Consider the following 26,207-nt stretch of genomic DNA (forward strand, 5'->3'; position numbering starts at 1 on the left):
CAAAAAGTGTTTTTAAGTTGCTTGTTATTGTCTTTCAATTCACTCGAGAACAAAAATACAAAAGACAAAAGAAGAAAAGAAAAGACAAAGGGCCCCATTAGGAAGAACAAACGTATAGGGCATTGCTTAATTTTGTTTGATCGAGTGGGAATAAAGTCATTTCTTACATTGTATGTAGAGCAGAGATACGTATTGAATAAAAAGTCAGATTGGTTGAACATTTCAGAGTAATACGACAAGTTTGAAAGGAGTTGTATTATGGCATATGAGTCATGACCACTTCTCGTAGACGTATCAAAGTTTTTGAAGCTTAAACCCCAGCTCCTGATTTATAACAACAGTCAACAACAGATAGCCGATGATATTGCGTCGTCATTGCTTTACGATAATCTTAGCAGCCCCTTCTTCCTCTCTCTACTTCCTCACCTGAATGCCTCATCCTTATCATTTCTTTACAAGAAATACCAAACCAGAGACATAATAAATAATAATATCAATTATGCCCTAACCCCTCCTGCTTTCATGCCTTCTAACATACATAGATCCGTGCTTGGTGCATTTGTAAATCAAGCTATTGGTCAAGTGTTTTCTGTCAAATAGATTATATTAATTTTATAAAATAATAATAAAAAAAAAAAAAAAAAAAAAAAACGATGCAATCATGTCCCTTGAATAAAATAACTGCTAAAAATAAAAGTTTCTCGGTTACAAACCAATCATGGCTAAGATTAAGTTGTGAAGCAAATTGTGTTACGATCCCTTATCATGCTTATTAATATTGAGATCCTAATTTCCAATTTAATAACATTACGACTCTGCGTTCAGACTATTTATAAATTGATGCTTTCCGTCAGAGTCATATTAGAAATAAAATAAATACAACTATATATTTCCCTTGGATAAAAAAATTTAAAAATAAAAAAGTGACTTGAACATGGCCTAGCACAGTCGTTGGGCTGGGGCCCGGGTCCAGTAAGGAATAGCCTAGTCAGGAGCAGGCTTGCAAGGTTCGACTACATCAAATTATCAAACCTAACGTTGAGTATTCCTGGACTGATACAATATATGCAAGCGGTGTGGCTTAATAGCCAATTGCTGGCTTCAAGCCTTCACCATGGTGGTAAACCCAACTGCTGCGCTGACACAACATTTACTGGTTTACCTCTAAAGACGTGGAAAAAAACTGAACCCAACCAGACTGGCCAGCAAATCCTACTCTTCATTAAAAATGGGGAAAATAGACAGCCTGAGAAGGTAAACGATCATCAATGAAGGGGCAATAAACAGCCTGATAAGGGAAAAGATGATTGGGAACCACTCTAATGTAAGGTTTTTGATATGCAATCCAGCAACCCATATGCCAAAAATTTTTGAACGTCCGAACATAATTTCAGCAGCAATCTTTAAGGAGGAAAGTAAAATCTAATGGGAATCGTGACAGGATCTAATCCACAAAATGCTAAAATAAAAGTCATCGAAGTCAAAATACATTTATAACATGCAAAAATATGAGCAGCAGTTGATATTGAAACTCTCAGAGAATAAAGCAAGGCATGTTCTAATGATTCTCAAGTGCGAGCAGCAACTGGGGGTCCAGCAGGGCGCGGTCCTTGACCAGGTGCACCAGGCCTTTGCTGCTGATCCTCCTGATACAAAAGCAAAGAAATAAGGAACAGGCATCAAAAGAAAGAACGAAGGACATAGAATTCCAACACAAACAAGCCATTGCAAAGGTGCATATACTTATTATTTAATAGGCTCGCCAAAAGCACATAGGAATACAGCACTAAGATATATAAATGCTAAATGAAAGCTTAAAAAAAAAAAAAAAAAAAGGATTACTACCAGATTCACTGAACATGTATTTCATGTTTAGCAGCCAGAATACATTGGAGAAAGACGGGTAATATAATTACGAATATCATGACAATATCTTTTTGAAAAAGAAAATTCAACTGAACCAACATTCTTTTCCTTGCCACTATTTCCCATCCACCAACAGAGCTTAAATAAAAATATGGTCCACTCTGTGTACTACTTACTAGTCTAACAATCAAATAGAACTAAAATTAGCTAGCTGTACAATTATTTTACTAAACACAAGCAGTCCAGACTATTGGTTTCAGACAATCATGGGCAGAGGAAGAACCTGAAATACAATATTACCCAGACTCCACACTTCAAAGTTCATTGATTGGAGTAACATAGAATGCAGAATACATGTAGCTACAATTAAAACAAGTTCTTATAGAAACATAAGAAAAGTATTTCCAGAAGTTATATAATAAAGCTTCAGCCAAAGACCGTACTACTAAACTACCACTTGCATTAAATGCATGGTTTAGATGGCAGCCATCAATTTGCAAGTCCAAACTTGTAAAATTTCAAATTTGGGATATGCAAAGTATCAACAAAAAGCTGAGCACTCTTAACCTTACAAGTCCAACAGAAAAATTTGAATATAACACGACAACTAAAACACCATGAATCCATTCAACTACAATGCAAGGCCTCTGTACAATGTTCATCCTGTAAGCGACAACATACTAAAGACTACATCTAACAGCCCTCTAATCCTGGGGTAGGCATAAAATTTAAGACTATCAGCAAGAGATTCAAATGAAATCTGTAACTAAAACTTATTTGGCTCGATGAAAAGTTTTTTAGACTAAACTCAGATGCCAATGTGGAATTTCACAGACAGTAGAAGCAGAACCCTATAGTAGAAAATGATATCTCTCCATAACAGAATCAAACAATCAAATTACAAGACAAGGCAAACCCAACAGAGTAAAATAGTGATAGATGTGATGGGCGTACCCGGCGCCTAAAACGCTGTGGAGGTTCACGGTTCCTCCTGTTGGTACGGGACCGGACCCTCACAACATGAGAGTGGATTGCGCATGAAACACAGTACTGCATCTTCACGTACAGCTTCGGAAGAATGTAACCTTAAAATAGCATTCACCAAAAAAAACCAATACCATCATATAACGATCAATCAACATTGAATCATTAACCTCGAAGAAATAGAAAAATGAAGATAATTTTGTACCATCGTAAACACAAGCTTCTTGGACATCTCTAACTGCCGCTTGCTCAACTATGTTCCTCACCAGAAACCTCTTAATAGATTTGTCCTTTTACACAACACCCACCCCAAACACACAATGAGTCTTATTTTCTCGTCAACATCATGAAATTTCTCAGCAACCAAACCAGGCAGAGACAAGAGCATACCTTAGGGCAGCATTTGCCGCAGTTGGAGCAGCGGATGAACTTGACGTGGCCACGGCCGTGCTTGTTTCGTCCACCGTTCCTTCGCTTGAAAGTCTGCGCAAACAGAGAGAGGGACACACACACACATGTAATTAAAAGATGATGCGCAGCGATGAAATCCAGTGGTGAAGCTTAAAGCTTGAGGCTTTGATATCTTACCATGGTGATTGGGAATGTGAAACCCTAACCGTAGATCTCGGGCGCCTCCTTCGTCGTCCTTGCCTTTGCTGTGCTAGGGTTTTGTGAGTGGGATGGGTTAATTGAGATAATAGGAGAACGGAGAGTATATATATATCCTGCGCGGTTAGGGTTACTATATGGCCTGCTGCTACAAGGGTAGTTTATGAATCTTCAACTGGATCGAGTCGGGTGATACCCATGTTCAAGATCCGTTTTGCTTTTCCAATACTGTTAAATCGTGTTCGTGTGTTGGTTAAATATTATTGAAACATGAGTATAAAATTATTTAAGTTAATTATAATTTAACCTATTTAATTAAATGAATCAAATTCTTTAATTCTAACTCGCTAATTTCATGTTAAATTTGCATCGGAAGATTATGTAAAAAATTATTGGTCATAAATGTTGTGTTGTTTCAGGTTGGGTCTAGACATGGATATAAGATTATATAGGTAAATCTTAACTGACTTATTTAATTAAACCGATCAAACCCTGTTGGTACAGTTTTCGGTTCGGCGATACGAGCTATTTTAAAGTCTTTCTAATCTCCTTCTGCAAAACATTATAGCAATAAGAGTGCTTGCTGCAAGTACCAGCTGGTTCCACTCCGATACTTAAGTCAATTTCTTTGATAAAATAACGACATTGCTTCTATAATAATAATTTCAGCATTTTGATACATGGAGGTTGGTCTGTATTTATACTGAATGGTTGAGACGGTTAACCCCTTGAAATGAGGGAGAACGTCTCTCTGATCATGGTCTTTGAAATGTGGGTTACTACACGTCCCAGAATGTAAGTCTTCTGATAATCCGGAACATGTACATCCACGACCGGATTGGAGGCATCTTTGCGGAATGTGGCCGAGTATCTCAGATTCTCACGGCTTCTCGTCCTTTGACAAAAAGTGGGCCAAGCCCTGCATTAGACTCGGCTGACGAGCCTTCTTTTTTGAATTAGGTGTGGGCCTTAGTTTGACTTTCTAGCCCACTTCCCTTTTGATAGGGGCTTCCTGAATTCTAAGCTTGTGGAATCAGGTTCATTCAAGTTGGGCAGACCGGTTGGGCCCAAACTTTTGTAATGGGCCCGTTTGGGCTTTGTGGATGATAATTTCCCAACAAACCCTATAAGCCTAACCTGCTAATTTTGTATTGTGTTCGTGTCAGGTTCGCGTGTCATGTAAAAAATTACAAGTAATATTTCCAACAAAGCTAAAAAGAGAGAGAGAGTTCTTCACGTGTTACAAATGTCATCTTTGTTATCTTTTTTTCACGGCCAAATGTTAACCCATTGTTAACATGTTATAAAAAATATTAATCGATAATAATTAGAAAAAATAATTTATATCATTCAGGTTTGTTATTATACCAAACTGATTTATGAGTATCAAAAGTATGGTAAAGATCATTGGGATAAGCTAGGTGTCCAAAATGGTCCCTACCGTTAAGTGTTTAACGAAAATCATTAGATGCATACGTAGATTTATATCACAGTCTGATTAACATGTAGCATAGCTGATGGCACACTTGCTACTATTTTGAGGAAAGGTGGACAGAACAGAGGAGGAATATTCAAACCGCTAAAGGAGAGCATAAAATTTTCAACCTTTTGAAACAAGGTGGCCAAAAGAAGAACACAGAACAAGGACACCAAAAGAAAGAAAATATTATTACAAACATAACAGCTGATACATGGAAAGATAACCAAAAGACGGCAAATCTCACTACAAACTTTGGTCTCTTATTTACACTGATGCTTATTTTTCCTACATACACCTGGCCAGACCCTGCATTCAGTAAAAACCCATCCACAAGACTGAGCTTATTGTCTCTCGAGACATGGACTCTCCTTCTCATAAACTTCACTTGCATATTTCCAGTTAATAACCTTCCATATGTTCTTCAGATAATCCGCTTTCACATTTTTGTACTGCACCAGGACAATACTTTCAATTGTAAGTTGCAAAGAAGAATAAAATCAAGCAAGATAGCTGCAGATCATCGTGTTAGAATATAAATTAAATATTTAAATTAATCTATTCCTATTATCTTAAGCTTTTGGAATAAGTTGTGATTTAATATAGTAATAAAGCAAATGTCCTAAGTTTGACCATTGTTCCCGTCATTCACCTCATATTTCAATGAAATATTTTACGTGTTAGAACTCACTTATTAAAAAAGAGTTTGAGCCCACACGAAAATAGGAGTATTAGAATATATATTAAATAATTAAATTCATCAATTTTTATCAGCTTAAGCTTTTGAGGTAAGTGGTAACTTAACAGTATTTACCCCAAAATTACCTCAGGTAGCTGCTTAATATACTCCTCATACTGAGAGGTGTAGGAAGAGGCAGTAATCATCATTGCTGCATTATGGGGAAAAAGAAAACTATATTCTCCCCATCTTTTGTTCCGCTCTCAAGTCCTTGAACTTATGAAGTATCGTTTTCATCGTATACCAATTCGTTAACATACCACCGGGCCATTTTTTATTAACATAATGACAACGAGCCCTTATTGCAGCCCGTGCCACTGAATCAGCTGCTTTATTTTTGGTACCAACAATTAAGAATTGTTTTTCCCGACTTGCTGCATCAAAAACTAAATCACAAGCTTCTGATAAAAAACGAGCGGTTCTAATAAGATTTATAATATGAATACCTTTACGCTTTGAAGAGATATAAGGTGTCATTCTAGGATTCCATTTACTAGTACCATGACCAAAATGAACTCCTGAAACCATAAACAATAAGAAAAGGCAGCCAGGGGTTGAAGGGATGGGGTGGCCAGGGCAGGGCATATCCCCAAGCCATGCCCCAACTGGAAGTCCATTCAGGTCAGGGCAGGTCTCTATAAATCATATGGGGCCCTATTGTAACACCAGTGAGGTTCACAAGCAGGATGTGTGCCAAGATTCAGCTGCAGATCAAATTAGGTTCGACTACATGGACAATATAATGAACTTTCATATGGGCATATCATAAAAGTAGCGTCATATATCCAAGTGCAAATGCACACTATATCCATCCACGATTCCACTTTTCCCCCCAAAACTGAGTCATACAAGAAGCTTTCTGTCTCTGTAAAAAAATTATTAACTCATCTCCAATGCGTAAAATTTGAAACCATCTAAGAAAATGCACAAGATTCTATCTAATTGGATGCTTGGGAATTATCATGTAATTATGAGACAGAAAAATTCAAACCATCCTAGCTTCTAAATAACATCAAAAACAGAAAATTCACCTGTAGGTAATATGCATGCTCCCAAACATCTATTCCAAACAACGGGACCCAAGCTGATCCTTTAGTCACAAGTGGATCCTGTAAAATTTTATGCCGTCAAACATAATTTCAGATGTCACTTATCCAAAAATAAAAATAGAATGAATTTTAAATCTAATATAAACAAGAAAAAAAGAACTCTAGAGCATCTAAATTAATGGAAAAGCGGGACTACCATTAAAAAAAAATGCCTTTCAACAAACACAAATATATAGTTCTATCACAAACTTGAGAATACCCTGCCAGTTACCAACAAGATGCATCAAAATGTCCACATAAAATAAAAGAAAAAAAAATTAACTGACAAGATTTTGCTACAGAAGACAAAGTTCCTAAATTAGTTAATGCAACCAACAAATTTTTATGGCCAGTTTAGGTTCTTTTAGGTAAATACAATCACGCACCCATATGACATTAAACCTGTGACCTCACCCTCAACCCTTGTTTATGGGGGATGATTTCATTTGGTCCAAATACCATTGGCTTTATTGTTAGGAATTGAAAAGGAAAAAGTAGAAAACAAATCCTTCTTATATTCTCATCCTTTATCCAATAAATTGCCTCCCATCTAAAAGAGTTCATTATTATAATCATTGCAACTCCTAAAACAAAGGATTAATGTTGAACCATTGAACTTCTAAATTCTTCTTAGTAACTTCACACTAGTGAAAATATGCATATAATTTCAACTGCAAGCAGCATCAAACACTCATGCACAGAACATTTTTAACCTATAAAACAGAAGCAAACGCTGTTATGCCCAGTCCAGAAGAGGCATTCGATTTTATGGACAATACATTGAATCTTGTTGCAGGTAAAACAATCTTACAGACAGTAAAATATCAGCACGAATATCTGAACCGCAAAAATCATTGCAGGTTAACACAATCAGAATAAGCAAAGATATGATGACCACACCTGATTTGCAGTGGTTTCAACTGAAAGCTTCTGCTGCTCCTTATCAAGAGCAAGCCACTGTCAAGAATTCAAATATAATCGAGTTCCTATAAATTTAGTTCTCATCTCCATTCAATACTACTAACAGAATCTCATGGAACTAATAAAAATATCTCAAAGAAGCTTCGAAAACTTACAACCCATCCAGAGCCTTGCAAAGCAGCACCTTCTGCATTGACTTTCTGAATCAATGCTTCAAGAGAACCAAATTGGTTGTCAATGGCCCAGCCTAGGGAAGCCTTTGGAGGCTCACCACCTCCTTCCTGCCACAACATTTCAGAATGTAATTAAAGACCCGCAAAAACCGACATCGAATAAAACCCAATAATCAAGAGATAAGCAAACTTACACTAATGGGTGCGAGATTCTTCCAGAAAATCGAGTGGTTTATATGACCTTTTGCACAGGGAAGGAGTAGTTAATGGCTAAACAAAGCTGCTAAATACCATAATATCTATCAAGAAGAAGGTTCGCTAATGAAGTATAAGAATTTTAACTTTCTGACGCTTTGTTTTTATTTCCGTAAAGAATTTTTCAGACTTGTGGTCGAGGCAGAGGTCGGAAAATCCTGCAAGAGAGCATAAAACGACAGGTCGTTTTACTCCAAAAAACTGAAAAAAGAGCAGAGGAGAGGACCTGTAGTAGTTTTAGGCTTTTAGCTACTACAAGTATACAACAGAGCGCTTATCGCTAAGTATAGAAGCAGACGACCTGTAGACCATTTTACTGGAAGAACGACTTGTGGTTTGCACAAGCAGCTGACAGTCATGAATTACTTGTCTTTAGATTTCAATTATTGAGAAAGAAACCTAGAGGAATGATAGAATTCTCAAAACTTGTAAAAATTGAGCTGTGTGTGTTTGGATTTGGAATTCCAATTGCAGAGAGAGAGAGAGAGAGAACCTCCGCCGTTGAATTTGATGGCGCTCTGCAATCCGACGATGGTGGGGGAGTCGGCCTTGGAGAGGGCATGGTGGAGCTGCTCAAGGGCCTTGTTGTAGTTGGAGATGTAGGTCTGGTGGTGCTTCTGGTGGTGGAGCTGCATGATCTCAGCGCTGATCACCGGCTCCAGAGCCCCGTAGTCGTAGGGCAGGTCCGGCAGCGAGAAGCTCTGCAATCCACGAACATGCCGAAACCCCAGTCCTTGGGCTTTTCTGCTCACAATTCGTAGAGCCATCCACAAACTGCTCTCTCTACCTCTCTGGCTCTCTGTAGCTCACCCTCGTCTACATGTATCTACGAGTGACTGAGTCACAGTCTCACTCATGGCATGGGACGTGGCATTTCGGTTCTTAAGTCACTTTCTACCTCTCTCATATTTGTCTTTAAAAACACGTAATTCTCATTTTTCTTTTTTAATTTCAGTTATTTTTTTTTTCGCTTTTTTTTTTTTATTATTATATTTCTTTTTTGAATTTATAAAAACATTTTTATATGCATAAACCTAGGACTGCAAAAACAACTTTCACACATGTACTCTGCTTAGTTTGTGCAAGTTACACTTGGATAAATCCATGAATTACATATTTGGAGGGTTTGATTACCGGCGGTCTCCCAACAAGTCACTCACCGAAAGCTCCAAAAGGTCCAATAGGTCAAAAGGCCCAACGGGCCACAATCGAAGGCCTAGAAAGAGGACGATCCATAGTTAAGGAGCTTGGAAGGCCCAGGCAACCAACAAGGTCTCATGTGCACTCTCGCCAAGGTATAATGCCCAACAATTGATTCCCCACTCTACTAACTCATCCAACGGCCTACTCACGTCATACATTCCCCTAACAAACTTGAGGAAATAATCTCCACGGACCACGTTAATAACATATTGCTAGTAAAAATTCCTATAATTCTAAAAAGGAATGCAGGGGACGAAGACCTATAAATGAAACAGGAGGGCATTTACTCAAGTACGCCTTATTTGCCTTATCAACACTGCCAATTTTTCCTCTCACTCTCACCGAACTGACTTAAGCGTCGGAATTGTCCCGCTGGATCCACCCTGACAAAACCTCTAACCTCCTTTCTCTCTCATATCCTTTCCGGTGAGCGGCATGTGGTCACTGTACTGACAATGCCAAATAGACCTATATGGTAATTTAAAAAAAATAAAAAATAAAAGAAGCAAGCTATTTTCTTTGGGGAGGGGGGTGATAACAGATGCTGGGTTTTCACTGTCTCAACACTAAACAATTATGCAAATCTTTCAGTGTTTGGAAATAAGAGTATACAATTGACATATTGTCATATTCAATTCTGGTATGCATTCCATTGGGAAGCCTGATTCATACAAAACTGATAACCAAAACTACTATATAAGAAGATAAACTATTCCTCTTAACTCTGCCATATCATTCCAGAGCAGTTACAAGCTCAGATACCTAAATGGTTGCTATGCAACACATGGATGACCTTACCAGCAACATCTTCATCGCTGGACTGGTTTGTCTACCAATTTTGATCTAAAGAAAAATGATTACTAGCGATCGCAAAGGCTTTATTTATGCATGCAGGTCCTTGTTTGAATTCCATACAGGGGCTTTTGGAACAACACCATCACCTAAAATCGCAGCTCCATTTTCCACACTTAAAAGAGGATCAGATTCACTTTCCTTTGCCTACAGCAAAAATAAAGAGGTTCAGTATATTCATTGCACAAGCAAATAATACTACAGGATTATAGGAATAAAGAGAAATAAAACAGGTATGACAAAATAAAAGTAAAATTAGATGTGTGCAGTTCAAAGAGAGAGCGTAGAGACAAAGACCTTTGGGAGGTGGGAGATCCAATTTTTGTCTAATTTTTTTCATCAATAATAATCTAAAAATAATGAAAACCCTTGCATATATAAGCGTGTAGAATTGAACTACCTGGGCCAATGGCGCAGATGCTTCATTAGCCTTCTGCTGGCTCTCAACAGTGCAACAGTAAGAATAGAGTCCCATTCCAACTACAGCAATCGAAATCCCTAAAATATTGCGCCACCTAAATGGGTCATGAAGTAGAACATAGCCAAAGGCCAAAACTAGGCAGGTTTTCAGATGTCCTAGGACCTGATAGGTGACTGCAGATGTCTTTCCAATAACCAGAAAGGTACTGAAGTTTACAGAGACAGAAATCAGGCAGGACAGAACAATGAAGAACTGCAATGAAGATAACATACATATAAGAGTTAAATTAAGAAGCAGTATTTAGAAAAAGAGAAAAAGAACCTTCCACCAACGTGTGCCTGGGGGAGGGAGAGGGGGCGGGGGCAATTCTTACCAGTACTTGAGGGGTATATCTGAAAGCAAAAACGTTTTGATTAGTCAAAAGCCCATCCAGAAATGGGCCAACGATGAACAAAGTCATCGCCTGATAGGGGCAAGACTGATATAGAAGTTGGGTCGAAGTAACTTTGAACTTCTTCTGGATGGTATTCGTCATCTGAAAATAACTGGTTAAGTTGTTCGACAACAGAAACACTTTTACTAACCACCAAAAAAAAAAAGGAAGAAGATCAGGCCGTACAGTAACATATGACTATTACTTGTACAATGCAGAAGCATTACATATACAACCTGCTAGTTGCTCTGGCCACAAATGAAACTTATCCTCTCTCTCTCTCTCTCTCTCTTCCATTCTTCTTTTTCCTAGATACATGTAAGTACTAAGTTGGTACAAAGAACATGCAACACAGTAAAAGGTCACTTTAGCTAAGGATACAATCTGAGCAACGCAGGTTGTGATAACTGCAAGCAGAGACAAGAAAGAACCCAGACCATTGAGCTGAAGATCAGTCACCGTTGCAATTCCAACACCACAAAGAAGAATGAGGAGTGAAAACTGGATACTCCTACTGTAATATAGGTAAAGAAGCATCAGTACACAGTGTAATTAAATGTTTAGTACATCTAGATTACATCCAGGGCAGAACAGGCTCACCACAAATTATTAAAGCAGAAACCCACTTCATTTGGATAAACTATAATAGACAAGCAAGATCATAATGCATGCATGCATAGGTCAGAAAACAAGCAGAAGCCACTGAAGAAATTTATAGATTTTCACACAAGAAAAAGAAGGAAGACAATAAAGAAAAGAGAGAAGTTTAGGTTATTACTGAAGACCAAATTAAAGATTAAATATCACACGAACGTCTGCCTTTTAAAAGTTGTACAGATATCATTTAGTAGACTTGTGAAGGTCATACTAAACTTCATTCCCAAGATAACCATTCATATGCACAAGTGTGACCTCTTCATTCTAGTCCCAAGCTTCGACATTCTCTAGGTGGCAAATGCCTTCAAGCCAGTAGGTCTACTACAAGCCTCTTAACAACTAGTGCCAAAGGCCATCTCCATTGGGCTAGGCTTCGACAATGATGGAAGTGTTTCATGGTCACCTTAGGCCATCTTCAAGTGTTTCATGGTCACAATGAGGTTCAAGGAGAATTAGGAGTAAAGTAAAACCTAGGTTGTTGGTAAGTTGGAACCCCGACTAACATAACAGTTTTAAGTGGTTTTTAACCAAGACGATTATCATAGGGTAATAACCAAGGAGTTTAACAGAACCTAACTTAATTTTAAGATAAGTGAGAAATACTACATGGGAGCTAATAGGTGGTTAAATGTGAAATAGGTTTAGTGTTCAGGAAATTAAACCACGACTAACAATATGATATAAATCGCAAGTGATGAGCAAGACACTAAGGAGGTACAGTGACGAAGGACTTTAGCTAGACAAGTAAGCAAACCCCTTTCAAAACTAGTTAAAATTTTATCACATGAAATATGTTTTAGTAAAGTATATGTATGTATTAGAAAAGCATGAAATAGGTATTTTCCGCTGCAAGTTTCATGTTGAGGGATGGCAATAGCGCCTCAAGGTATTTATAAATGCACAAATACAATGGGGGCGTTACAATATATGTCCCTAAAGTGCTTTGCAAAGTCAAAACTCTTTCTTGGTAGTGGCGCCAAGGCAAGTACCAGAACCCTACGTCTAATGAAAACCATAAAGCATCTTTTTCCAAGATTTGTTTCCATTTCATAATTGTAATAAGATAATTAATCAACTCTTTACACTGTATCCTTTTGCATATGAGCATGTTTAATATATTTCACACAGACATTACATAAAATTGCAGAAAATCAAGCAAATGCAAGCATGTTATAGGCTGGGCACAAATGTACCAAAAACACCTTAATATTAGGCTGCACAAGAAACTTAAAGTTCTATACACATACCATATATAAACCAAACAAGTAAAACTCAAGATACTAGACAAATTAACAGAACATTAACAAACACAATTGCCTACTCGATTAAGCAGGAAGATGCATCTTCCATACATAAATTTTTACTAGTGGACCACCAGGTCAGAAATTTTAAAAAATAAAAATAAAAGATGTATAAATATCAAAATAATCAATTAAGGTATAGAAGGCATAAGCAATGCACACCTCTGCATATGCATTCATAGGAAGATATTGGGCTAACGAGATAGAAATTCAATCCAAAGCAGAGAGCTCAAAGTTCTTTATTTAAATTAGATAGAAGTCATACACATGACATACGTTTGAAGAACACAGACAAATGCCGCAAATTTATCACATTACGGATTGGAGATTAATTTAAATTTACCTGAATATTTTCCTAAAGAAAAGAGTCTCCAAAAGAACAGTACAGGGAATGATCGCCAGTTTTGTCATCTAACATTCAAAACCAAAAGAGATAAATGTTAAGAAACTGACATGCCTAATTAATATTTTAAATTGATGAATCAGTAATGTGACAGAATTAAGATAAGAAAAGGGGTGAGAGAGTCAAGTCACATATATTATCACTTTCATAAAACATGGTATTATCAACACACAATACCTCAAGACACAAGTTAAAATCTAAAATTATGTATTCGCATGGACCATGTTTTGGGATCAGGCAGGCTTTGGACACGGGGAAGAATGACCCCATGTTATTCAGACTGCATGAATCACATAGTACATACGCACATTCCGTATACTGAACTCTTTTTACATTTTGACATAGCGCGAGCAACTAATCTGTTGAAGCACAAGCACTAGCAACGCATGAATGTTATACTTCAGAATGGGATTGGCATATAACGAGAACGATATAGCATAATGATCCCATTGATAAAACAATATGATGTTACAATCACAGAATATGGACGATAAGTTAGACTAGGTTACCTGATAAAAACCAACAGAATTGAAACCCAAGCTAAGATTTAAAAGTCCAATGGAGGTTCCATTTAGTATGCCAAAACCCATTACAGCTCTTGGATCAAAAGGCTTGTGCTCAAACAATTTCATCCATAGCGCCACATGAAGAGAACAAAATGTGACCAGAAGATGCCAGCTTGTCAAGGTTGTGGCTGCGCACCACCCATTGCAAGTTAGTATCTTCAACTACACATCAAAGACCCAAAAGTTGAGCAAATAACAACGACACCACACTAACAATTCAAAACAACCACATTTATGAGAAATGACTAACTACTACCGACCACATTCCCTGATACAAAATCAATCACCCCACATGGTGGTTTTGGACCCTCTACAACCATAACCCTTAAAAGGAAAAATATTAGCCTTTTCATAGATGAGAGCTTTCTTTCCTATTTCCTTACCAAGACATTAATTTAAATAATCGCCTCCTGTTAAAATCAATTCTTCAATGGCATGTAAATCGCATAACAGAACCCATGATCTCAGTACTAGTTTTATGAGCTGAATACATATGGGATACTCACCAAATGTGAAACCAAGCGTGCTAATAAGCGCCTTGTTGCAAATTACGATCGAGACGGACGACACCACCGACAAGCTCAATGCCCCAATGGTCCCCAGCTGGAACTTCTGGCTCTCACTCATCTTTCCCCCTCACCTCTCTCTCCAAGCCCCACCTCGATACCTCTATGGATCTATCAAAATATCAATTCCCCCTATTCACAATCAATATCTCATACACATTACAAGCACACATCTATACCATACACAAACTTGTCTGCGTATACGTATACATGTACTTATTCAACACAACTACACGTAGGTACATAATGTTTACAAGAAATTCACGAATTGTACCTCAGTCGGACATAATTTATCGCACAAGGTGGCTCAGCTGTGACAATGCCAAACACAGAAAGCTTCAATGAATGAGAAAGAAAAATTGGAATGGGGATAGCGATTAGCACAAATTACAATCATGAACCCTAGATCTGCTACAGAGAAAGAGAGAGAGTCACCGTTTGAAGAATCTGGGAAGTGAAACCGAAGGAAAGCTCTTGGGATTTTTATAAGAGCTCTGGCATTGATGGTCAGCAAGTCTGGCTTTTGAGGAAAATGAAACGAAAATGACTGAAAGGGAGATTACCAGTAACATCGGCTCCGGCGTCGTTTTTGCTGGCCCAAATTTATTGAGCAAAAAACTTTTACAAAAAAAACTATATACATTATATTATATATAGTTTTCAAACCCCCCTCATAATTGAACAAAGAATTATAGGTGATCACAATCTTTATGTACGTTACCCTGTAAATTCTGTAATAAATTTGTTACTATATTGTTTTAAAACATTTTAAATGATGTACTTGGAATTAATCTTTATGTCGTAATAAATAGGCCCCAATAACCCAATTAATGTGGTTGTCCCCTTGTCCCATTGGTTTTGATTATGATAGCAAAAGTCACCTATTAATTAACGTAGCTGCTAGCTAATTGATGTCTTACCTAAACTAATTAAGTTGCTCATGTGTCACGGAGTGGTAGTTATTGAAGTGTGCGTTTTGACCGGTTTGCTTTGTCCTTATAACAAGAGATGTGCCAAGTAGGCAATGTATGATCACATTCATTTTCGACTTATATTATTATTAGGGGTGTACAAACAGTTATAACTGACGGTAATTGGCTAAAACCGCTAACCAACTAGGCGGTTATTGTATTTTATCAACTGCAACCGCTAATCGTTTAGGCGAAGACGATTTTTTTTATAACTGCCGGTTAGCGGTTATTGAGTATATAACTGGCAGTTGTATAACCGCTTTTTAATTTGGGTTTTGGGCAGATTTTGTACCAGTTTTGGCCACTTTTGCTTCAGTTTTAGTGCAGGTTTTAAATCCAAAATCCAAAATATGAACAAATACAAATCTAAAACAGAACAATCTAAATATAAATTTAAAACATTACAAATCCAAAATTATATATATAAGCGGTTATTGGTTATTAACCGTTTTTTCTAAACTTTATAACCGCTAACTGCCTCCGCCTAGGCGGTTAGCAGTTATTTATAACCGCTTTTGAAAGAGGTTATGCAGTTATATAGTTAGTGATTTTAAAGCAGTTATAATCGCTCCGTTTGTACACCCTTAATTATTATCATTAAAAAAGAAAAAAAAAAAAAAAAAAAAAAAAAAAAAAAAAAAAAGAAAGTGTGTTAGAACATATTAAAGTTAATTTTTAAAGTATACGTTAAATATTTCATTTTGAATCCATTGAAAGTGAAATTCCATTACCAATTTATGATCATTGCTATAATCGAGTAGGAATATATGATTCAAAACACGAATGGACAAAATTTTTACAATTTAATCCACACAAATCCATGATGTATAATGGATGGCTTAGTTATAGACGGGCCTCAAATTAAAGGGCCATTTGGCAAAAATCCCAACAGACTTTTATAAATATAAAAACCACCAAGCCACGACCCGACTAGCTGCCAAGATTTGAACAAAACTTTACTCAAGTATAGCGCCTAGCAATTGATTCTCCTCCATCTGCTAGCTCAACCAACTGTCTGTCCACGTCACGCATTCATTCCAAATATTCTAAAAAATGAATCTCAACATCAGTATTCTACTCAAATTTCTTTTCCGCTTAGCTTCCCCCCCCCCCCCCTCTCTCTCTCTCTCTCTCTCTCTCTCATATTCTTTTTTGCAGGCGGCATAAGGCTCACTAAAAAAAAAATGACAATTATGGACCCTTTTTTTTCTAGACGATTTCTAAAATGGTTTAGAATTAAAATTTTACATATGATTTTTAAACAATCGTCTGTAAATAAATAAATATGGACGGTTTGAGTAAACAGTCCATAAACGTGCAAACCGTTTGTTTCAAACCGTCTGGAATTATTGATATTAATGATATTAAAAAAAAATGGTGACAAAAATCACATGGATTAAAAAAAAATTATTATTATTAATTATGGACGGTTTTTTTCAAACCGTCTAGAAATGTAAATTTTTAGAAGGTTTTGCCCAAACTGTCTATAAATTTACAGACGGTTGAAATTTACATTTTTGGACGGTTTGTTTCAAACCGTTTGAAAATTCATAGGGTAGTCAAATAACGCAGATCGACACCCTCAGCCATAGATTGAAACACTATCGATGGCTTAAATGTGTCTAAAGAAAATGACGCGGATTGAGAAGAAAATGAGTAAAATTTGAACCCAGCCCTTCGATCTGAACCCCACATCGCATATTCACCAAGCAAAGAAGGCGTACAACCCCTAGCTCTGAACCCCATATCGCAAATGTGAACCCCAACCCCTTTGAACCCTAGCCAGCCAAACGACAACCCTTATGAGGCTTTGCTATTGAGTGACTTTTTTATTTGTTTTGGATCAAAAGGGTCTTTCCTTTTTGGGTTAATTGATTCACAAGGGCGACGGGATCTCGATAGAATGGCGGGATCGAGACGATGGCAGAGAGTGCCGGAGATGGAGTGCCAGATCTGTTAAACCTACGCCGACGTATGAAACATTCAGACCATATATATATTATGTCTATTTTGTTTAATTAAAAAAGATATTATCAAAACTATTTTTAGTCTTGAAAAATAATTTGAATTGTATTTATTTAAAGAGCACTCCATAAGCGTATTTGGGCTTGTTGTTAATATCGAAGAGGTTCATGGTGCCCTAGTCAATTCGGTAACCCATTAGAGTGTGTGTTTTTCTGAGTCACGGCCCATTGAATAAAATATGCCTATTTCGTTTTGATTGATGGGCTTTGACCCATTAGCATGCGGTTTTCTGCCCATTGGTAAATAAATGTTTCTTCATTTTGATTTGATTACTTAAAAAGAAAAAGAGTAATTACATTAAATAAAGTAATAAACCCAACATTTTTTTTTTCTCTTGGTTTAAATCAAAGTCTAAAATTACAATTATCATAACGTACCCTTTTTGTTGAAGATCATCGTAATCTACATCCTCATTGAGTTTTTATTAATTAGACTATGAAAACTCACATAAATTCTCCACATATATATTATATACATATAAACCTATAAAAATAATGACATATTTATCAAAGTTAACGGTTTTCCATATAATGTTAGAAATTTAGAATATTAGGATGACAAAGAAGATGTTTTTTATTTATAGAGTTGAGTCTTCTTATTTTTCTTCTATGGATGACTTTGCGCTTAATGATGTGACATTGATATTAGATGCTGATATGGATTCTAATGTGTCAACTGAAACACACATGAAATATTACAAACTATTGATTTTGAGAAGGAAAAAAAAAAAGTGACAGATGAGCCTATTTAAAATTTGTGCAAAACCTAAGAACTATATTATTGAAATTAGAAACTCAATGACTAAATTCAAATAAGATAAAAACCTAAGGAATAGATATAATTTTTCCAAAATTTAAATCATACAATTTTAATCTAGCCCCGGTTTGTTTCTCGGAGGGCCACCGATAGGTATTCAACAGTATAATTTAGAACTTTACACTATTCATATAGAATTTTAAAAAAAAAAAAAAAAAAAAAAAAAATGGGAGTGTAGGTGTTAGGACCCTAAATTTATTAGTATTTTCTGTCCAACTCTCTCAAGATTTTGAGAGAAGTATTTATGTTATTTCTATGTTGTTTCTTTTCATGCAAGTTTATTAATTTCCATGTAAAGTAATATCTTTTATTTCCTTAGTAAAAGTCCTAGTCCTAATTGAAGTTGTAAGAGGCTTCCTTATACGAGAACTCACGTCTCCTAGTCCAAACCTAATTCTAAGTCGGTTGTAGTTCTATTTAAGCTTAAGTTTTGCAATAAACTGGCAGAAAATTATTTAGTCACTCAACACTCGTGTTGTGAGATTTAAGGTCCATTCAACGACTTTAAAAGTTTAGGTTTCCTCAGAATCTAAATTATCCCGTTACCAACTTAAATTTATAACAGTAAGTCCACCCTTGTAAGAAATTGTTTAGGAGAAATAGTAATTATTTTGTTACAAAACAAAAAAGGATGGGAAAGATTGTGGGAATTGGATATTCAGTAAAATGCATGAGATATTTTACATGAGACTCACCTGTTTTGATAAGTGATTGAAGAACTTAAAATTTATTTGAGCAACTGAGTCTCATAAACACTCTTTTTATAAATACTGGTCAAATTGCCAACAATTTGTGAATAGCAAATTACTGGGATAGATAATAGAAGACAAGTGTTCTTATAATTACTCTTTAAATTTGAATACCACAAATGGCACAATTGGGAAATGGGTATACCCTGAATGAGATAATTCTCAAAAATAACTATGTGAAAGGCCCAGCGGGTGCTATTTTAGCCACCTCAGCATCAGAGAGCCACTTTCTCATACCTCCACTACATAGTACACACTCTGGCCCTTACCAAATTACCATTGTAAAAAGTAAAAAAGCATGGGGCAGCTAAAATATACATACTTTTCACTAATCTACCTCCAAATGATAGATGAAACTCTAAAATTGAACCCCTTCGAAGGTTTGACCGAACTGCCAACCGGCAGACGCCACGTTGTAGCTTGTCACAGTCCTACCGTCACTGGCGGTGACTTGGAAGGATAGGCTTTGGCCGTTGAGATACGAATTGCTCTGCCAGTTTTGTCCCCAGTTCCTTGACATTGCCTGCCATCCTGTTTTAGACCCCTTGATTGATACCGCATGGATATCCCCTGCACCGCCCACGTTGGTGATCAAGACCAGGTTGAAGTAAGAGTGGCCATTGATGGTGAATCTTATTCCTCCCTTCTTCATACAGGGCACTCTGTCATCACCAATACAACCACGTTAGTATAATGAGCTAGAAGAGTTTTAGAGTTGAAAGCTACTGAGGCATCTAATTTTTGACACAATTTACGAATTTAACACTAAATTAGCGAGTTAAGATTATAAGGTTTAACTATTTAATTAAATCGATCAAATATATAACTTTATGCTTATGTGGTTATACTCGACTCAAACCCGACACTCAAACAGAAATTAAGAAGCAAGCAGCCAATTAAGCAAAGTTCAGGTCTACTTCGCCTACCTTCTGAAGGCCACGGGCACTATTCCAGCGCGGTATTCTGCAATTTGCAAGAAAGCAGGCTCTGCCAAATCAAAATGTTGGAGTGGAGGATTGCACCATCCTCCATTGTCATTGGCCTGTGCGAAATTGGGCGGGCAAAAGTTTGTAGCGGTGACGATGATAGTGCCGGACCGGCACCATCTGGGGTCATTGTCGCATCGCATTTCATAGCAAGAACCACAGCTAAGGCCATTGTTGAACAAGGCTGTGCTTAGAGCTGCAGTGTTAGTTCCATACCCCTGGCTGTACAAGTTCCCATATCCACATGCTCCTCCTGCAAAAAGCAAAAACCCCACATCAAACACAATTCTCAAAGAAGAAGTTGAGAGTACTGTTTGATTATAAACTATATACATGTGCAAAAAAAAAAGACTTTACTTACCCATTGTGCCTGAGGCGTCGCCGCCGCCGTAGAAAGTGGCGTGAGCGCTTTCCCACCCTCCATAATCAGCGGTAGTTCCATGCAGGTGCAGCTGAAGGATGAAAAGGAGAAGAGCAAGAACTGCCATTATAGGGCTTTATGATGTGATAAAAACAGAGGAGCTTAGACAGGGAAGGTGTGGTTTGCTTTGTTACTTCATTAATGCACGAGTTGGTTACTATTTATAAGGAAACTGAGTTAGCCAGACACACACACACAAACACTTGGTGGGGATTGACAGCCGGCCAAAGCCTCAAAACGATTTGAGAAAATCAAGCGCATGTGCGCTGGTTCTACTTGGGGCTACCAACCGCTAAACCCGTGGACCAGGCCTTTGCACATGCATGTCTCAACAGTTTTCCTACAACTTACATGGGTTATGACATCATGTATGGTTTTATTTATTGCTACTAGTTTATTATACGTTTTTTATTACAATTTTCTTACACAAGAGAAATGATCCATACACTCATTTCTCACAATAGCTCTACAACAAGCTGACGTGACGGGTAATATTTTATTATTTTTTTTGTTTTCTTTTCTTTTCTTTTTGTAAAAAAATAATAAAATATTACCCACCACGTCAGCTTGTTGTGGGACTGTTGTGAGAAATGAGTGTAGGGATCATTTCTCCTTACAAAATCACGTCGTAATTAACACGACATTTATTACGTGAGTCACTTTCTAATTAATAATAGCAACGGATAACGACAGTCTAAATACGTAATTCTATCAATTTGTAACGAAATTTAGACTACCACGCCAGTTTATAAAGAGATTATAATAAAAGTTGCATAACTATATATCTTTTATGGATAAGTCGACTAGGTCCATTGAAAGCTGAATTTGCACTTCCATTTGGAGTGGGTAGGGTCTGAAGAGATAATGGTATCTTTGCACATGGGCGGAAATCTTGCTTATTGAAAACATTGGGTTCCTAAATCATTTAGACGATGCTCTTCTTCTCTCTATCTTTTTGCTTTTTAATATATTTTGTGAGGCAGTTTTGAGGGGCATACTTGCCAGTTCAACGAAATGGATAAGCACTTTGGTGATAGGACCTGCATGCCTTTTGAGCCTCTGGACTGTGACTGCAACTGTCAATCCTACCACATAGGCATCAGTGGCTTCCAAGTTGAGAAGTGCATGTTTATGTCAATCACGGACCGGGATCCTCTCCGGTCGGAGAAGATTCGAAAAGAAGCCGATCATTTATATATAAGGGTAGTTTTATAATTATATATGTAAAATTATAAAAATATTTTTGTGTATTAAGGATCGACTCATTTTCCGTTGAAAAATCAACTGAAGAGGATCTTGATGCGTCAATCACACGATGACCTTGATACGAGGATCAGTAATTTTTCACACGATTTGTGTATTTGACACAAACTTAACATAAAATTAACTGGTTGAAGTTTAAGGGTCTGTCCCGTTTAATTAAACGAATCAAGTTAGGGTTGACTTATATAGTCTTATAGTCCGTTTGGGTTTGCGATTTCAAAAAGTGCGATTTAAAATAATGATTTTAAAATGTGCGATTTGAAAAAAGTGATTTTTAAAAACGCAGTTAAGCGTTTGGCAAAATCGCAGTTTGGCCTTTAAAATCGCGAATTTACCTTTAAAATTATGCGTTTTCAAAAAAGCACCATCTTATCTGCGATTTGAAAAAGCAGATTTTCTGCGTTTTCAAATCGCAATTTTTAAAAACGCAGTTCCCAAACGATCTATGTTCTGCGATTTGGTTTAAAATCGCACTTATTGTCTACGAAATCGCAATCCCAAACACACCCTTATACTCATACCTCGACACGATTTGAATTCGACACGTAAACACGAATTGTCACTCCTACTTGATACCCTCTTTGTTTAATATTTAATCACCCAACACGATAGAATATTTAATGATATTAAATCATTATTAATACTTTAAAACAAATAAATTTAATTATTAATACTTTAAAACAAAATATCAGTTTTTACTTATCCCTCTCAATCGTGTGATTTGTTTTACACTAATCTGGCAGAAATATGTACGGATGTGCATTTTATATATTGCATTTGGATAATCATTTTCCACCGAAATATAGTTTCGAGTCTGACGTGGGCGTGGCAGACGTGAGACATCAAATGTGATGTGTCCAGTTTTTGTTGGACGTTGAGTCACATGGATGGCCGACTTATATTAAATTGGTTGGAGGCTGACGTGGAAATATTGGGCCGGGCAAGAAAGAAATGGGTAGAGTTAATTTAGTGGTTGAAGCAACGATGTCATACTGTTCTTTTCTGTGATAGCGGGCCTTGGAAGTTGGAAGTATTAATTGGTACATAAATCTGCCAAAAAAGAAAAAGAAAAATTCATTTTTTTGTGTGGAGTCGCATCGAATTAGGGGTGGGCAGGATATCCTATTTCCACCAACCGCCTACCGGCTTCTGGTGATAAGTAGTGAGAATAAAAGAATTGTTTCAACATCTGTTCAATTCGGTACGTACTAGAATTTTTATTTCGTCGGTTAACTGAATCGATATTTACCCGACTTCACAAAGTAAACCGAATTTAATCGAAATAGTCAAATTTTATTATTGTTGGTATAAAGTCGGTTATTTAACAGAATTTTTGGATTCGGTAGGCAAAAACACTCATACCGTCGCCGATTTAACCCATACCCAACCCTATCTACATGCTTGAATGTTCTTAGCTTCATCTTGTAAAAATATCAATTAAATGATTATTTTTTATTATTTTTTTATTAATTTAAGCTTTTAGGATAAATAAGAAAAATGTTATAAACCACATTTTTCATTCCACAATGCTGATGTGACAGTCCCAACCAACTTTTTTTTTTTTTTTTTTAACAATGACAGATTCAACGGCTGGTTAGGGCAGTTACTTTGAATAACTATATAATAAAAATGTGATTTCTAGCCTTACTCTTAAAATAAACGATAATAATGTTATACACCACACTTTTATGATTTTATCCTACTTTACTGATGGCCATTATCAATCGGCCCTTAAATTTTTTCAAAAAAGAGCGATCTAAAAATTAATTGACAATCCCACGTCATGTCAACAAAATAAAATAAAAGTGTAATTTCAACCGTATCTTAATACTCGATGCTTATAGAAAATAATATTATATATTCGTTGGAGTTCTCAGTGACGTGTTGCTTGACATTTTACTCTAAGCAAGTAAAGATAAAGGCAGAAGTTGTGGATAGTGATATATGAACTTCTGTGTGAATATATTTTTTTTATTTACATAAATTTTTAGAATAAGTAATTAACATAATAATATCATAACAAAATATCTTAAGTTCGATATAGGGTTCCTCTAATAGGCATAGATAGTTGTCAACTTGTCATTATCTTATAGGACAGACACCAAAATCACTAATAAAGTTTCAACCGGTGGCGATATCATCATGTCGGTCCTACCATGTGTAATAGCACATGCAAGCTCATGCTTTGCGGCTCCTGATATTCATGTCCCATTTGTAATCAGTTTTGGAAGCATTCATAAACTATAAACTATATATATATATATATATATATAAAAGTAGCTTTCCATGTCCGTTATTTAAAAAAAATAAAAATACTTTTAGTCGCTTAAAACACGTCATGTCGACTGGTGTGACATAGTTGTGATAAGTAAGTGTGAAAATGATGAACTTGAAAAAGCATCTTCCTTGTATCCTAACCTTATATTCTTACCCTAATAGAATAATGTTGCTGTTTGGCTGCCATACCATTCTTGTCTGCTCCTGAAGAGAAGGTACTGAGTTGGGTGTGAATCTTTTCTAACCGCCCTTTCTTATTTTTTTAGAGGATATATGTTGAAGAATCTCTATTGTAGATTGCATTAACATTTCATGATTCTCGAACATTATATGTTACAAAAGTCTCTCCCCTCGTCCCTCTCCATCTCTTTGTATATTATTCTTTTAAAACAAAAACATCCATAATTCAGAACATTGAAAAGAGATGGTGTTGGTGAAGAAAATAAATTGTTAAACAACTTTAGCTTGTCATCATGTGTTTATCACCATTGTTGATGTTCTAAAACAAATGTAACTAAACTAGGACAAAAGTTAGGTGAGACAGGCTATTTTAGAGGATGATTTGCAAGTGGTGGTGTCTGTATTTGTAAATCAGGGTCCTTCACTCGAATGGCAACTAGAATTTTTCATTTTTGAAGTTCGCCAACTTCTGAGTAATATTTTAGAGTGGTCTATCTAAAAAAAACTCATTGCAATGTAAATTGGACTACGCATAACCTTGTTATATGGACCGTCTTTACTGACATTAGTGGAATCATTTTCATTTCTTCAATGCCTCCGGTCGTTGTGGTCCTCATTAGTGACATCAACCCTTTTCAGACAAATCATTTGCCTTGTTGTTTGTTCCATTACTGAAATTTATTTACTGTAAGAGTGTAAGTGAGGTTGATTTCCAATATTTGATGAGATTTTGTGGTCCTCATTTGCCTTCCCTGGTCATGATGCCCCTCAACAGAGGGAATGCAATTTATTTTCTTTCTCATATTTTAATATCAATTTTGCAGAAATGAAGGGAAGGAACTGGACTTGTGATGAAGGAGACCCGACACATCGTTTTCTGGGAAAACTTTAATTAAATCACATCCACAAGGAGGCAAGAGTTATGTTTAGTATTTGTTGTTGAATAGGGTTCAAGGAAAGTGCCCTTCACAAGGGATTGTCTGATAGTCCCACCGGCATGAGAATGAAACTTCCAGCCAGATGTTGGGTTCCTGTTTTCTGGTTAATGCTAGTAAGAACATGGTCACAAATCTAAGCCACAAAGGCCCCCACTTGAGCTCCCATGAAGGTGCTTTGCTGCTAAGTCGTAAATACAGCAACCACTCTCTCTCTCTCTCTCTCTCACTCTCATGAAGGTGCTTTGCTGCTAAGTCGTAAATACAGCAACCACCCAATCTGAGGAATTCTCTCTCCCTCCCTCCCTCCCGCTCCCAAAAGGGTGCCAATACAGTTTGCGTGTCAGGCGCGAATTGTGTTGAAGCATAGGAAATAAGACTATGTACGTCAAACCTAAACTACTAATTTCGTGTTGAATTTGCAAATCATGTCAAAATTATCGGCCCTACTTATTCGCACCCAGTAAACTTGGAGTGCAAACCTTACCTACAAGTTATAAATCCCCTAGCCTCCCTCAACATAAGTCTCCCAATTGCTCCCTAATACCATAAGATCAATAAGACATTTGTCCATAAAATCCAGCCACATACTTAATGAGATCTGCATATTTGTTAATTGCTTTTTGTCTTTTGTTTTCTGTTTCACAAACTATTTACTTTTATATCACATCATACCACTTTTTCAAATAAAAGCCTTCCAAAATATTGAAAATTGGGCAGTGACTTTTGACACTTCTTTAGTCACCGCAAAGGTACACACAATAATCTTAAAAAACCATTCTCCAAGCTGGACTTATCTGCAAAATCCCGAGTTCAAGAACCTAGACAATTTCCTCTTGGTCTCCTACATTCAGGAAGAGACTTTTTACCATCCCTAGTTTCCCCTTCCAGAGAAAAACCTGCTTCGGCATAAATTGCTGAAGAATAATGCTAGAAACAACATTTTTATCTTACAATTATTTCACAATGTTGACGTGATAATCCCAACTAACCTTTTTTTTTTTTTTAACAATGACCAATTCAAAACTTGATTGAAATTGTCACGTCAACATTATAGGATAGTTGTGAAT

At 36.6% G+C, this 26,207-nt stretch overlaps 4 protein-coding genes across 6 annotated transcripts; all 4 read right to left on the bottom strand.

Moving 5' to 3' along the window:
- Positions 1 to 1,440: 1,440 nt before the first annotated feature.
- LOC133877825 (small ribosomal subunit protein eS26y-like) lies at positions 1,441 to 3,593 on the bottom strand. The gene is made up of 5 exons (XM_062316250.1): positions 3,439 to 3,593; positions 3,241 to 3,333; positions 3,056 to 3,140; positions 2,821 to 2,951; positions 1,441 to 1,646 (listed from the first exon to the last, which is right to left on the bottom strand). Exons 1-5 carry the CDS (start codon positions 3,439 to 3,441, stop codon positions 1,569 to 1,571), a joined length of 390 nt encoding a protein of 129 aa, XP_062172234.1. The 5' UTR covers positions 3,442 to 3,593; the 3' UTR covers positions 1,441 to 1,568.
- A 1,511-nt stretch (positions 3,594 to 5,104) lies between these two features.
- On the bottom strand, positions 5,105 to 8,953 carry LOC133878398 (superoxide dismutase [Mn], mitochondrial-like). Its single transcript, XM_062316948.1, has 6 exons — positions 8,606 to 8,953; positions 8,052 to 8,098; positions 7,840 to 7,965; positions 7,664 to 7,720; positions 6,707 to 6,784; positions 5,105 to 5,388 (listed from the first exon to the last, which is right to left on the bottom strand). The coding sequence occupies exons 1-6, from the start codon at positions 8,877 to 8,879 to the stop codon at positions 5,281 to 5,283; spliced, it is 690 nt and encodes a 229-aa protein (XP_062172932.1). The 5' UTR covers positions 8,880 to 8,953; the 3' UTR covers positions 5,105 to 5,280.
- Positions 8,954 to 9,937: 984 nt separating this feature from the next.
- Positions 9,938 to 15,112, bottom strand: LOC133876985 (UDP-xylose transporter 3). Of its 3 annotated transcripts, none has more exons than XM_062315215.1 (9): positions 14,950 to 15,112; positions 14,789 to 14,825; positions 14,455 to 14,617; positions 13,892 to 14,076; positions 13,323 to 13,390; positions 11,403 to 11,535; positions 10,962 to 11,123; positions 10,568 to 10,840; positions 9,938 to 10,314 (listed from the first exon to the last, which is right to left on the bottom strand). In XM_062315215.1, the coding sequence occupies exons 3-9, from the start codon at positions 14,573 to 14,575 to the stop codon at positions 10,198 to 10,200; spliced, it is 1,059 nt and encodes a 352-aa protein (XP_062171199.1). In that variant the 5' UTR covers positions 14,576 to 14,617; positions 14,789 to 14,825; positions 14,950 to 15,112; the 3' UTR covers positions 9,938 to 10,197. The 3 variants fall into 3 exon arrangements, with proteins under 3 accessions (XP_062171199.1, XP_062171201.1, XP_062171200.1); XM_062315217.1 differs by having other exon boundaries at positions 14,455 to 14,625; positions 14,950 to 15,111; XM_062315216.1 differs by lacking the exons at positions 13,892 to 14,076; positions 14,455 to 14,617; positions 14,789 to 14,825; positions 14,950 to 15,112 and adding an exon at positions 13,560 to 13,714.
- Positions 15,113 to 19,159: 4,047 nt separating this feature from the next.
- On the bottom strand, positions 19,160 to 20,628 carry LOC133878179 (expansin-A8-like). Its single transcript, XM_062316692.1, has 3 exons — positions 20,423 to 20,628; positions 20,002 to 20,314; positions 19,160 to 19,737 (listed from the first exon to the last, which is right to left on the bottom strand). Exons 1-3 carry the CDS (start codon positions 20,547 to 20,549, stop codon positions 19,434 to 19,436), a joined length of 744 nt encoding a protein of 247 aa, XP_062172676.1. The 5' UTR covers positions 20,550 to 20,628; the 3' UTR covers positions 19,160 to 19,433.
- Between the last annotated feature and the right edge of the window lie 5,579 nt (positions 20,629 to 26,207).

The sequence above is a fragment of the Alnus glutinosa genome, chromosome 9 (assembly GCF_958979055.1).
Source record: "Alnus glutinosa chromosome 9, dhAlnGlut1.1, whole genome shotgun sequence".
Taxonomy (NCBI): Eukaryota; Viridiplantae; Streptophyta; class Magnoliopsida; order Fagales; family Betulaceae; genus Alnus; species Alnus glutinosa.